Source organism: Manacus vitellinus, unplaced genomic scaffold (genome assembly GCF_001715985.3).
Source record: "Manacus vitellinus isolate BGI_N305 unplaced genomic scaffold, ASM171598v3 scaffold_2_pilon, whole genome shotgun sequence".
In the NCBI taxonomy this organism is placed as follows: Eukaryota; Metazoa; Chordata; class Aves; order Passeriformes; family Pipridae; genus Manacus; species Manacus vitellinus.
Window position 1 is genome coordinate 208,500 of NW_021940208.1, and position 12,963 is coordinate 221,462.

The 12,963-nt window shown below is 44.2% G+C and overlaps 1 protein-coding gene across 1 annotated transcript in view; it reads right to left on the reverse strand.

Annotated features, from left to right (window-relative positions):
* Window positions 1-12,238, reverse strand: part of NARS2 (asparaginyl-tRNA synthetase 2, mitochondrial) — a 51,090-nt gene extending 38,852 nt beyond the window's left edge. The window contains 6 exon segments of the mRNA XM_018071310.2: window positions 4,325-4,405; window positions 8,410-8,550; window positions 9,229-9,349; window positions 10,201-10,310; window positions 12,111-12,206; window positions 12,209-12,238. Coding sequence (XP_017926799.2) covers window positions 4,325-4,405; window positions 8,410-8,550; window positions 9,229-9,349; window positions 10,201-10,310; window positions 12,111-12,206; window positions 12,209-12,238 — 579 coding nt within the window.
* Between the last annotated feature and the right edge of the window lie 725 nt (window positions 12,239-12,963).

Consider the following 12,963-nt stretch of genomic DNA (forward strand, 5'->3'; position numbering starts at 1 on the left):
CAGAGAGTTAACCAGATAGAAACGAGCAAAAAATGGGAAAGCTAGAAAATGAAAAAGCAAGCCCTCCCTCAGCTCAGTTCCAGGTTACCCTGATCCCTGCTGAGCACAGTCTCTGAAGCCCCAGTCTCCCAGGGACTGGCTGCCTCACAGACTGTGACACATTTCTAAAAGGGAAAACACCTGACAGACACCAGTGGTGTTGCATGTAACTGTGATTCTCCCCAGCAGATGCCAGCCTTCTTTGGTGCTGACCAGGCTATCTTTTAGTAGTACCAATGGGATGGCAGGAATAAGTTTCTGCATCTTCAGCAGCAGGCAAACAATTCCAGTGCCACAGTGGGCACAGTCATGACCTTGAACCTTCAGGAATCTAGAAACTTTGACACTCGCTCCTGTGAAAAAAAAAACCCAAAGCTAAACATCATACAATCTCCAGATGCAGTTTAAAGAACTATACCTGGAAGGTTCTTCAGGTTTACAGTTAAGTATCCTTTCAGATAACAAAATGGCCTGATCCAGACTCTGGGTTCAGTCAAGGTGCAATCATCCAGTTCAGACTTAACCAGGTGCAATCGGGCATGTGCGGGAAGAGACAAGCCTCATACAGAGCATATATTACCTCTGCTGAAGCCAAAAGGTAGAGTGAAGCACTCCTTACACATAGAGCAAGGTCCCCAGGAAGGAATAAGGCCACAGGCAACAAAACCCACATGTGAGATCTACTTTAAAGAGCTGTGAATGCCAACACAGCTCTTGTGCTTTGTAAAGCATCGCATGCTGAGTTCTCTTAAAAGGCTGAAGCTGGGCAACAGGGAAAGTGGCTGTCAAGACCCTCATCATACCAGCTGGAGTGTCCTGGGCCAGACAGACTCTTACAGAGCATAGAGAAGCCTCCAACTTCTCCCCAGCAGCTGAGGACGGCCATACAAAGAAAATTTTCCAATGAGCAAAGTGGAAAGGGGAGAGCAAGAGACCCAGAGAGCCTTAAACACTGTAGACAGAGTGGGAGGCTACTGAAAATAGCAGGGAACAGACATGCAGCTGGGTCACAAGGACAAAAGAAAGGCAGATTTCCCCAGACACAGCCCCAGAAGGGGACTAGGTAAAGTTTCTTGCAACATACAAAGCTGCTAAGAATTTCAGACTTTGGAAGAAAAAAAAAAAAGGAAAAAAGCAAGAAAAGAATCTGTGCTGAGGTGCTGAAACTGCTGGTACAGAGAAATTATTCTCAGATTAAATTAAAATAAAATAAGGGTTGTCTCACCCTACTGATCTGTGTTTTCCCTATTTCAAGAATTACCTTGTCCTGCTCTGGATTATACTAAACCCCAGCTTTCAATATTCAAAGCTCTCCTAGTGTTTTCAATAAACTTACTTTAAAGAAGGCAGCACAAACAAGATGCTTTCTCCTCTACAGGCTTTCACCAAAGGCAGACATTGTCAACAGTGCAGAAATCCACAAACTGGTGCTGCTGATGTTCTCCATGTGGGTTAGGGTCTGCCTAGCTGTTTTCACACTCCTAACAGTTTCTCCTCAAACCTACATTTTTCATGTGTAGAAACTCTCAGCTGCAGAAGATTTCTCTGCAGTTGTTATCATCTTGGGATATATTTATTTTTCTAAAATGTCCTCTGCTTACTGCCCTCTTTTCACCATTATGGTACTTGATTTTAAAAATTATTTAGTTGAACTGATTTGCCAAGTAGAGAGGGAATGGATTCCACCCCCCTCCCAAGTCTTAGTATGAGAACCTCCCAGCCAAAGCTACAGACTAATCATCATACCCAAAACCAAACAAAGATAATGAGGAAGCTGAACATATAAACAAACACAAATCCTACAGGATTAAGAGGTCCAGAAATCAAAGACCATATTTCAAAAAGCCTTTTCTTTCTAGCTCAAGATACATTTTTCCCCATCTCTTCAAGTCACATGTAAAAACACATTCCTACTCTCTTCACTTTCCTTCATTTCCAAAGAATGCACAGGCCTGAGCAACCATCAGACATTACTCAGAGGACTAAGATTGTGCCAATCAGAGAAGACAGCTATTTGAACACAATGGTTCACAGTGGGTGTAAAAGCAGCCTCTACTTGGGTCCTAAAGGCTACTCAACTAAAGTTTTCAACTTATTCCACCTGCAGCAGGTCAGCTAAACTGATCAAATCATCAGTTTTATACACTGCCCCAAGGAGCTAAAAAAAAAACCCTCAAAAGGCAGAAAAAACCCCAACCCCGAGCAGGTGTATTGTAACTACTACAGATTCAGGAGCAAAAGGACACCAATTTATGTTCTGGTCACAACTAGAAGATAGGTCTTAAAACTTAAGGAACAGGATTTAAATATTTTTTGAATTGAAGAATCTAATTTGCAGGTTGATTCCCATCACCATCATTTTTATTTTCTGCTCAAATATGAGGAACAGGAATTTAATTTCTCCCTTTGCCTGTGCAAGCAGTGAATTAAAGGCTAGTTTAAAAAGTGACCAAATACAGCAGACAGTTGGTTAAAAGCATATAAAGATTCTGGGCTTTGCTGCAAATACCACACCCTTATTATTATGTCTGTCACCCTTTCTTTGTGTCTGACAGCCTCACATGTATGGTCCAATCTTAATCTTCCCCATGTTTTCTCTGTCAAAAAACAGTGTCACTGCTCCAGTGGAGTGAAGTAGTCCCAGCAGGATAGGAGGTGGTCTTGGATCTCTACTAGCCAAAACCAATTCTGCACAGGGCTGGGCAGAAACAAAACTGAGTCTTAAATCAGGACAGACAATGAAGCAGTACCCAAAGAAGAAACAGGAAATCAGGGAGAATTTCCCTCTTCCCAGTAGCAAGTGGGTTTCTGAAGCTCTTCCTTTGTGGCACAAGCCATTTAATGGGATCTGACTTGGCACTTGTTCCACACCTTTCAAGCACAGCTGTAGCTACATTACTGCAAGTATTATTTGCACCTCAGCAATACCACTGGAGAGAAAGCAAAATATTTGCCTTGAACCATGCATTTAGATAAGATCGAGTTTATACAAGTTTCAGACTTACAATTTAGCACCTCATTCAACATTTGCTTCAGGGCTTCTGTTACTACCAGACACCTACACTGTAGTCCTGCATCCTCTACAGCTTTCAAGTGGATACAATTTGTACCAAAGACATAATACACGGTACAGCTGCAAACTGCATAATGTTTTCATCATTAAGTGTCACTTGTTTTCACATCTCAATTTGCATGCAACAGCCTGGAATGAACCTTTGGTAGCATCAAGGGATCTCAGTTAAAGAGGAACAATTTAGTTTAGCTAATCAACTCCATTGTCCCAGCAAGCAAAAAGCTGAGCCACATGTACTGGTCTGGAAGGGAATCACCAGTAGCACAGGTTAGACCTTAAGATCCTGAAGAACCAGTAGACAGAAGCTTTTTGTCATGAGGTTGTGCAGAGAGTGGAAGACAGAATCCTGCAGCAAGCAACTGCTACCTCAACAATTTTTCTTTTGCTTACAGATGATTCACCAGCAAACTTGGAGCCAATAAGCATAAGTGGCAATGGATGCTATTGTTTGAGACTGAATGAATTTCAAACATAGAAGTATAAAAGGCAGATGGAATTCCTTATGATTCATGGATGTGGGGAGTTAGGAATCATGAGAAATCTGTGGGGAAGATCTTAGTGGTTATGGCTGTGTTTCAGTTTCATCGAAGTTTCTGATCCATAATGTGGCATGCTTCATATAATGATACATTGCGAATACTTTGGTGGATGGGGCGGCTTGACAACACTGGGAGAGAATTCTGACATGGAACAGGAGTAGCTTGTAGGGAGGAACCTGTATATACACAGGTGAAAAGGAGTTTTAGGTATTGCTGACTTTTTTTAAGGATTATCTCATGGTGGCTTATATTCTTTGTTCCAAAGCTAAGAAGTATTTGACTGTAGTATGTCTGTCCTGAGTGACCCATTCCATTTCTTGGGCTCTTATGAGCACATGATTCTGTTTACTAATTTGTCCCACCTCCTTGTGTTGTTCTTTGTAAACTTTTTCACAGCACCAGGGATAGAAAAACCTCATCAGTAGAAAAGGTACTGATTAAGGCACAAAACAGCAATAAAATAAAAAAAGCATCTGTTTAACTCTGTCTAAATTATCAGTTGAAGCTAAGGATTGCTATATTAAAAAAAATAATCACAGAAGTACATAAAAGGAAAGGATTTGTAAAGATAAACATTACCTCTAACCTTCAATAACTCAAGAATTGATTTGCAACCAAAAAAAACCAAACAAAAAACCAAAAAAACACACAAACTTTATGCAACCCAACTTACCTCAATTTGAAAGAGTTCCCCAGCACCTTCACAGTCATTGGATGTAATTATGGGAGTATGAATATGCACGTAGCCATTATCCTGGAAGAGACAGAATGCTAAAGTTAACTAGCTAAAGATATCAAACTGTCGAGGACCAAGAATCAGAATGGGAACGATTTCAGAAGTGGAAAAATATGTACAGAGATTGAAAGGACTGTATGATGCAGACTTTACAGTTATTATGTATATACACATTGTATGTTTCCCCAGAATTTGTATCTCCCAGGCACATCCAGGCTTGTTCACTTCCCTGCTTCCCTGCTGATTGGCCGAAGCTGCAGAGAGGAGACAACCCCCATTCACCCTTTCCTTCCCAGGTTCCTCCTACGCTCCTCCCCCTTTTGCCTGTGCCCCTATCCTGGTTTGTCATCCCGCTTGTCTGTCTCATGCTCTGCCCCATGTTCTGGCCCTTTCCCCTCCTGAGCTGATAAAAAATCGCGTGCACTAAAGCATTCTACCTGCACCCTACCTTGGCTCCTGAACCCATGCTGTGCCACGGCCCCATCGCCCCTTTCGGACGGCGGCATCAAACGTCAACCTCAAGGATGACATCAGCCAGCACACATCATAACTTAGCTATTAGCCCCCAACCAGGACAATACATGTAGTCTTTGAGGCAGCTTCTGCCTTACATGGACAGATGACTAACTAAATGCTAGCGTGATTTTCAAATCAGTTTACTACCTGTGCATTTTCCTCCAGGTTCCATAACCAAATGAGAGTTGTGTCATTACTATGGTTCTTTTGCAATAGCCCATCTCAGCCCATCTCCACACCATTCCCCTTTCTTATCACCTCTCCCAGCATTTTTATATTTTTGGGCAGTTTCAATCAAATTCACCCCTATGCCATCAACACTTGGTTTCTTCCAGCTTTTTGGAAGACTGGTTAGGCAGAAGACATTCCACTAAGAGAAGTGATCAAGTGTGTTGGATGACAAAAATTAAACACTGGGTGGGAGAGACACCTTAGAAACACCCAACCACCATTGAAATGTCAGTCCCACCTTGCATCTGAGATACTGAAGTCAAACTAATTTTAAGAGACAGAGTATACCCTGGCTTGGTTATGTTCTAGGTACCTACAGAATTATACATTCACGTTCATAGATACAGCAGAGGCCTCCAAAATCAGAAAGGTTGAACAAAGGAGCTCCTATTCTCTAGATTTCTCTGCAGTGCAGCCACAGGCTTTGAAAACAGCTGCAACCCAATATTCAGTGGATAGATATATCAAGCAGACATCAGACAAGCACATGCACCATGTGCATTTTGCATAGAGGCAAAACTAGGAACTGAACTCTATTAACCATCACCTTTCTAACTTAGTCTTACCATGGAGGTCACTGATGGAATACTGAAATCATACCTATCTGTGTCCAAGCAAAAAGAACTTGGAACTATCTAATTTCAGCTGTGAACAAAGGATTTGTTTTCTCTTGCATTGCTGCAATATCTAGCACAAAGGGAACCCCTTTAATATCAGGGTGTGCCAGCATTACCATGATACAGGCAATGATGTAACAGAACCCACTGTCTATTTACACAAAATACTCATAAAAATAGTTAAGAAAACAAATGTTTCTAAAAGCTTATCTTCACAGTTTTAACGGAATAATACAAATCAACCAGTCACATGAGAGGTCCTGGTCCTTATCACCAGCTAGTTAAAAGGCTGGGAAGACTGGAGCAGTATTTTCTGCCCACTCTGAGAATCAAACTACAATTAATTTGGACCAAAGAGTTCGTATGGACATGCAATGCATTTTGTGGAAGTACAATAACCAAGTAGGAGCAAATTCCCTGCAGTCACCTCTAGGCTACTTTGGTTACAGGTGCAATGACTTTGGCTTGCCAAGTGCCTGGCAGGAGCACCTCACTGAGATACAGTTACTGCACAGAAGGAAGTTTTGGGGCCAGAACTACTTGTTTTACTTGGAGAAGGTCCACCAAGGTCCAGTCTACCAATACAAAATCCAGGTCTCTGACAGTTCCCTGCATATTCAGAGACCTGCTGGTCACGGGGCCTCCCGACTCTACATGAGATTTTGGAAAATTGCCTAAATTCCTCATACAGTGGTAGCTGTTGCTGTAAAGAAGCACATTTCACACAGAAGACCCCCTACATGCCTTGGAAAGGAATGCAAACCGCACAGATCTGAGAGAATCACATAAAACCTCTTGGACAGTTCCCCTTACAAAAGCTTCTAAAATACCTCAGGCCACATTATTGGCTCCGACAAACCTGGATGTTAATGTGCAAAGTGGAAGTTGCCATTCATATTGCAACTATCTTACTGTGCCTAGGAACAACTTTCCTATGCCACATGGACCACAGTATTCAGAAGATTTAAAGATGACATTTTAGCTTTCAACATCCAAACCAAAGGCACCTGACATTAGACATTCATTCCTGGAAATGAATAAGCTAAAAAAAAAAAGAAGTTTTTAAAGTTAGAGTCTTGAGTGTGTATTCAAAACAGTCCACTTATTTTCTTCCACCATTAAGCTCCTTACAGCTTTGCAAAGTGAAAATACTCCAATTGTACTTCCTAGCTATGGTATATTCTGATATTGACAAGTTGGAAATTGCAATATTCTTGGGATGATGCAGGTGACAATTTTAGAAGACTTCCTTCCATTCCTTCTACCAGAAATGAAGCAAACACAAACATTTCTGGTGCTAGGAGAGTTCTGACATAAGCATTTGCAAAATATCCAGTCTGGGACCAAATATTCCTTATCCTTTTAGAAATAATTTTAATGAAGCTGCCGCTGCTAAACTGATGATAATTTTTGATTCTAATTTTCAAAACAGGTCTGCTCTTGAGCATTTTAAACAGGAAGGTATGCCAGAGCCTGAGCAGGAGTTGATTTGGAAAAACAGAGCTCGAGTAAGAGGTTTTCTGTACCTCAGCTGCCTTCTGTGTCCAGGTTTGGAAGCACAAACCATTGTAGGCATTGCCATCTAGTGGCTCGACACTAGCATAGACTGATTCCCAAGAGTTGGCTTCTGCCTTAGCAGCAGGCACAATCCTGAAACCAGAAGCTTTACCTGACATGAGACTTCTATTAGGCTTTTAAAAAATCAAACCAAACCAAACCCCACAAAAGTCGTCCAAATACCATGCAATTCCAAACAGATAACTCCTAGAGCAAGCAAGCCTTCTTTGCCACTGCAGATGACAAAGACCAGCACACTTGGGACCAGAAATTCAATTTCAACAATTCTACCCTGTTCCTTGGGCCACACTAATTACTACTTGTGAATTTTGTAACCAGAATGCTCTGAATATGATTCTCCTCAAACTAAAGACAGTTTATCTAAACTAAAACGTTTATTTCAAAGAACAATTAATGTTTATTTCAATGAATGGCTCAGGTGTGCTAGAGGACTTGCTACCTTTATTTACTCACACAAGGAATCACATGGTCTCTGTTGTGACATCTGGCATCAGAGTTAATTCACTGCCTACCCTGTCTGCACAAAGCCTGTACCATGCCCTCAGTTTAAGGGTGACACATTCAGAAAACTCGCATGGCTCCCACTCATCAGTTTGAAATGCATAAAACAGGAGTCTCCTAATCTCAGCTAACAGCACTCACACAGACTTGTATTGCAGAAATAGAAAGAACTGAGAATAAAAAAAAGCTCTGAGTCAGTTTGTCTGTGTTCCCTTATCACAGATTTTTCCATGTGGAAGGAGGCTTCTGTCCAAGGACCGTAAGGTCTCTGCTGAAGATGGGTTAAACAACTCCATATCATCTTGTGTTCCACAGACTACACAATTGCAGGGAATTACACTGTAACTTAGAAAAAGGGATAAAATAACAGGAAATGGGTGAAAAGACACTGACACAGATGTACTAACCTGATCATAAGCAACAACCAAGGCCCAGCCAGGCTCAGGCCTGGAAAGAAAACCACCATGTCCAAAATCCATACCCTAGTCAAGAAGTCACGCTCCTTCCCTCCTAACCTGCACCTGTGAAGCCAACCTGGGGGAGCATTTTACACAGAAGGCTCAGTACAGAAGGGACTACCTGGAAGAAGGAGTGGATGGCTGCAGTGGCTTCGCTGCGGATTCTCAAGAGGGAGCCCAGTGTGTTGTTCCTGCATCGCAGGTGAGGGAACTGTCGGACATACTCCAGCGGGTGCCTCTCCTTCATTTTCAGGGGAAACGACTGAAAACAACAAGGAAACAAAAATAAGAGGATAAGAACTTGGGAGTCAATACAGTTTTACTGCTATTCAGGGAATGGCATCTCTGCCTACTAAAACTCAATCATCATTACAGAGCAGAGAAGAACTTGATGCTTTTGCCTACCTTTTCTGGTTATTTTGTGGATTTTATAATGCTTACGGCAGAGCAAGAGCCATGAACACAAGAGAAGGTATGAGCACTCTGAAATGTTCCACTTTTGGATGTTGAGCTCCCCTGAAACCCAGTTGTTCACCTCACTGCTGCAACAGCAACCTGTGCCTGTGGCAGATGCAGTTCTTCCACCTGCACAACCTGGACCATCTTGCCAGTCCCACTGTTTCTCCAATTCATATCCCGGCCAGACTTACCAGGTACACCACCTGGTACAGGTAAGTGCTTCAGGGTGGGACAAATGCAAACTCTTAGGTGCCAGCATGTGCACCCATTTCCACGAAGAAACGGCTCTGCCCCAGAGAAGAGTTCTCATGGTGGTCCCATGTTCCTCCTTTGATGTACTCTATAGACACCACTGACAAATCAAAGCCTGCAGGATGACTCAGACTTACAGAAAACACAGTTTGAAGCATGCTTTACTGGATGCTTGGACCTTTAAAAATTGATTTCCAGCAGTCCTACCACTCCTGCTGCAGCAACATACCCAAATATCACAAGGTCCCACCACACGGATGGTTTCGGCTTGCAGCTCCATGTTTTGCTTCCTATGAGGACTTTTGACCAGCTTCCCTTGCACTTCCACTGCACTTCCAAAAGTCAGGTCTCTAAGAAATGGAGAGAAAACAGCAGCTTAACTAAGTGCTGACAGAAAGTCAACTACATTCAGAAGAGAGATTCCTGTTAATTTAGCTGGATCACTTGAGATCACAAGGGATGCTGCAGCCATACAGCTTACCTGATGAAATGAAAAATTATTAAATGCATAGCTGGGAATGTGAATAGATTCACAACAATACAAAACAATTTAGGACAAGGTAGGAGTGTTGGACAAGTAAGGGGAAAAGAGGCAGGCTTTTAACTGAAGGGGCTCTTGGTGGAGATAAACCAGGCCTACAGAAGAAAAATTAAAAAAAATCTTTAATATATTAAGTTACACACAGAAGGTTCCTGGATCTTCCCAAAACTCCCAACTCTAGTCCAATGAACAACTGAGAGTTATAAACAAAATTAAGCTGTAAAACAAGTGTATTATTTTATTATACTAGATCAGACATGCCTATCCAGGGAGCATGCCTACCAAGCCTGCCTTGAAAAGTTATTACAGGAAGATCAACAGCACCCTCCAAAACCCAGGGGACAGTTATCCCCCATTACCTTGTGTGATTTCCAAGCAATTCCAAGGGCAGTCAAGAATGCCTACGCTATTAAGAAAATTAGGCCCAAATTAATCTCACAGGATTAATCAGCTGAACCACAAGGCCTCAGCTAAGAGGAGATAGAGTAGTATGACACTCTCCATTCTAAAAATACATCCAGAGACCCCAAACTGCAGCAGTGCCTTTCCTGTGGTCAGGTGCTGCTGGTGGTGAGTCCTGGGCACAGGAAAGGAGGCCTGAGCACACCCTTCCAAGCACCGCTCAAAATGTATTTCTCCAGTTATTTCAAATGGACCAACCTATTTTCCAGGCTGGGATTAGCAACCACCTGGAGGTGTTCCAGAGAACTTCCATCATTTATGTGCAGGAACAAAACTTCCTTCTGGGATCGGACAGAACGGACCCAGCCCTAGAGATAAAAGAGATTTGTTATTTCTTGGCATGGACACAGTGTAGTCATGCTCTTCTTCCATCTAAGTCAGACATGCCACTTCAAGCCTATTTTAGCTTCTTATTGAAATCAGTGTCTCTTTAGGGACAAAAAAAATAAATAAAAAAAGGGTAAAAAAAAGTCAGAGAGAAAAAAAATCCTTAGGCAGAGACACTCTCCTGAGCATGGAAAGGAATAACTAAGATGCATCTGCATCTTTGGGGAGCTGAGAATACAGAAAGCAAGAAGGCGTTCTGGAGATGAAGAGCATTTTAGTGAAGTACATATTCTTATTAGTGGTGTCCCTTCCAAACACTTCTTACTGAAAAAGGAGAGACTGGTAATGCACACTTCTTCATGATAACAAATTCAAGACTGTTTTGATGCATTTTATTATCAAATTTTGTTGCTGTATCACCTGTAGAAAAGTTCCGACTGAAATATATTCGCTAGTTGTTTACATGTCCTAAACTGCTGGACTGCTAAAACAGTGATGCAGCCAATAGATTCATATGAAAGACTACAGAATGCAAAACAAAAATAAAAATTAACGCCTTGGATGTTTCTCCCTACGTCTCACATTCCAACAACCTGGCCATAATGAGGTTGGATTTAAGCCAGACCAGTTCCCTAAGCCAGTTTAATACAAAAAACCTCCACATTTTACCAGCACAGGGGAAGAGCAAAAAAGAAGCAAGGCCCTGGAGGGACAGGAAAGGTGGGGGAAAGGCAGTATTGCCAATTTTAGCATCAATTTATTCCAGCTTGCATTATTCATAAAACTACAGTTCCAAAGAACCTACACTGGACGAGCTACTTCCTACCCTATTAAACTTCATCTATGTGTGTGTAGAAATACCAGTGTGCTACAAACGGGTTTTTGGGTCAGCAGAATCACAGAAAGGCTTAGGTTGAAAGAGACCCTAAAGATCATCTAGTTCCAAGCCCCCTGACATGAGCAGGGAAAACCTCCATGAGACCGTGTTGCTCCAAGCCCCATCCAACCTGGCCTTGGATATTTCCAGGGATGGGGCATCCACATATTCTCTGGGCAACCTGTGCCAGTGCCTCATCACCCTCATGGTATGGATCTTCTTTCTCATAAATCTAAATCTACTCTCTTAGTTTTGTTTAAAACTGTTACCAAGTACCCCAGTCCTCTTCAGATTCATTCAGAAATACTGACAGCTACACAGTTCTGGCCACAGGCCTTGCACCAAAACAGGTGTGTGTGCTCTGCCAGTTGGGAACACCAGAAATCTAGGGAACACACAACCCTATGTCAAGGGAAAGAGCTCCATTGCTAAAAGGTCCATTTATCCCAGTCTACCTTGGTTCACAACAGGAGCCAGACACGAACAGCAGTGAAAGCTGTCGATGATTCTACTTACACTGCTATAAACCTACAGGTATGTGGTACAAAGATGCGGTACAAGACACAGAAAAAAACCTTTGAAAACAACAGTACAATGGTTTGCTCTCCCAAACGGAACAGGCAATAAAGCCAATATTATAGAGAGCACTTTTCGGTACAACCCATCACAGAGACCAGCTTTCCCTGCCCCTGCCAAGTAACTTCAAAGCTTTGACAGCAGCAAACTGAGTACACAAACCGAAAGATCGCACAGTGGGGCCCCGCACACCGCGAAGGCGATCCGGGAGCTCAGCAAAACGCCCTACAGAGCTCCCAGCTCTTCCTCCCTGAGGCACCACTACGGGCCCTCTCCCCTCCGCTCAGCCTCTGGACCGGGACATTTCCAGGCACACCGGGACACACACCTGCACTCTGACCGCGTCCGCCGCCTCCCGCGCCCCCAGCGCTTCGCGTACACGCAGCCGCACCGCCCGCGGCAGGGAGGCGCAGCGCCGGGAGGCCCGCCACCCGCCCTGGGCCGGGCCCCCAGCATGGCGAGGCCTGGCGGGCCCGCTCCCCCCGGACCCTCGGCCTGAGCCCGAGCCGACCGCTCCCGCGCCGTACAGGCCCTAACGTGAGCGCGGCCTGCCCCGCCCACCTCTCACGTGAACCTCCCCCGCCCACCCAATGGCCGCTCGGACTGCCCCAGCGAGCCAATCAGAACGGGAGAGCCCACCCAATCCGCCTCTTTCGCCGCCCGGGCGCAAGCGCCTCTGGGAAATGTAGTTCCTGGCTTGGGATCTCGGCGCCGAGCGAGTCACGGGGGGCCGGGGTTCTGTGCTGGCCGCGGGAGGGATCCCGTGTTGGGAGAGAAGGGATCTCCGTGGCGGGGATGAGGGGTCCTGCTGCTCTCTGGGACCTCCTCGGCAGCAGCGCGGTCTAGCCCATGAGCCACTCTCTTCCCCTCCCGGGCTCCTCTCAGGCAGCGTGAGCCTTCCGTGCTTGTCCTGACGAAGGAGGCAGGGTTCGACACTGCTCTGCAAGCCTCGCTGAGGAACGAGATCTTCCTCCTGTCCCTTTTTCAGGCTTATGCCCCTCTGCCTATGCAGGTCCCCTGAGTAGCAGGTGAGGAGCAGCCGCCAGGGCGAGTGTCTCCAGCCCTCCAGAGAATGACTTAGGAATACCGGTGGGCTAAACTCTGAACGTGATGTGGCAATGTGCGCTTCCAGCCCGGAAAGCCAACTGTAACCTGGATTGCAACAAAAGCAGCGTGGCCCA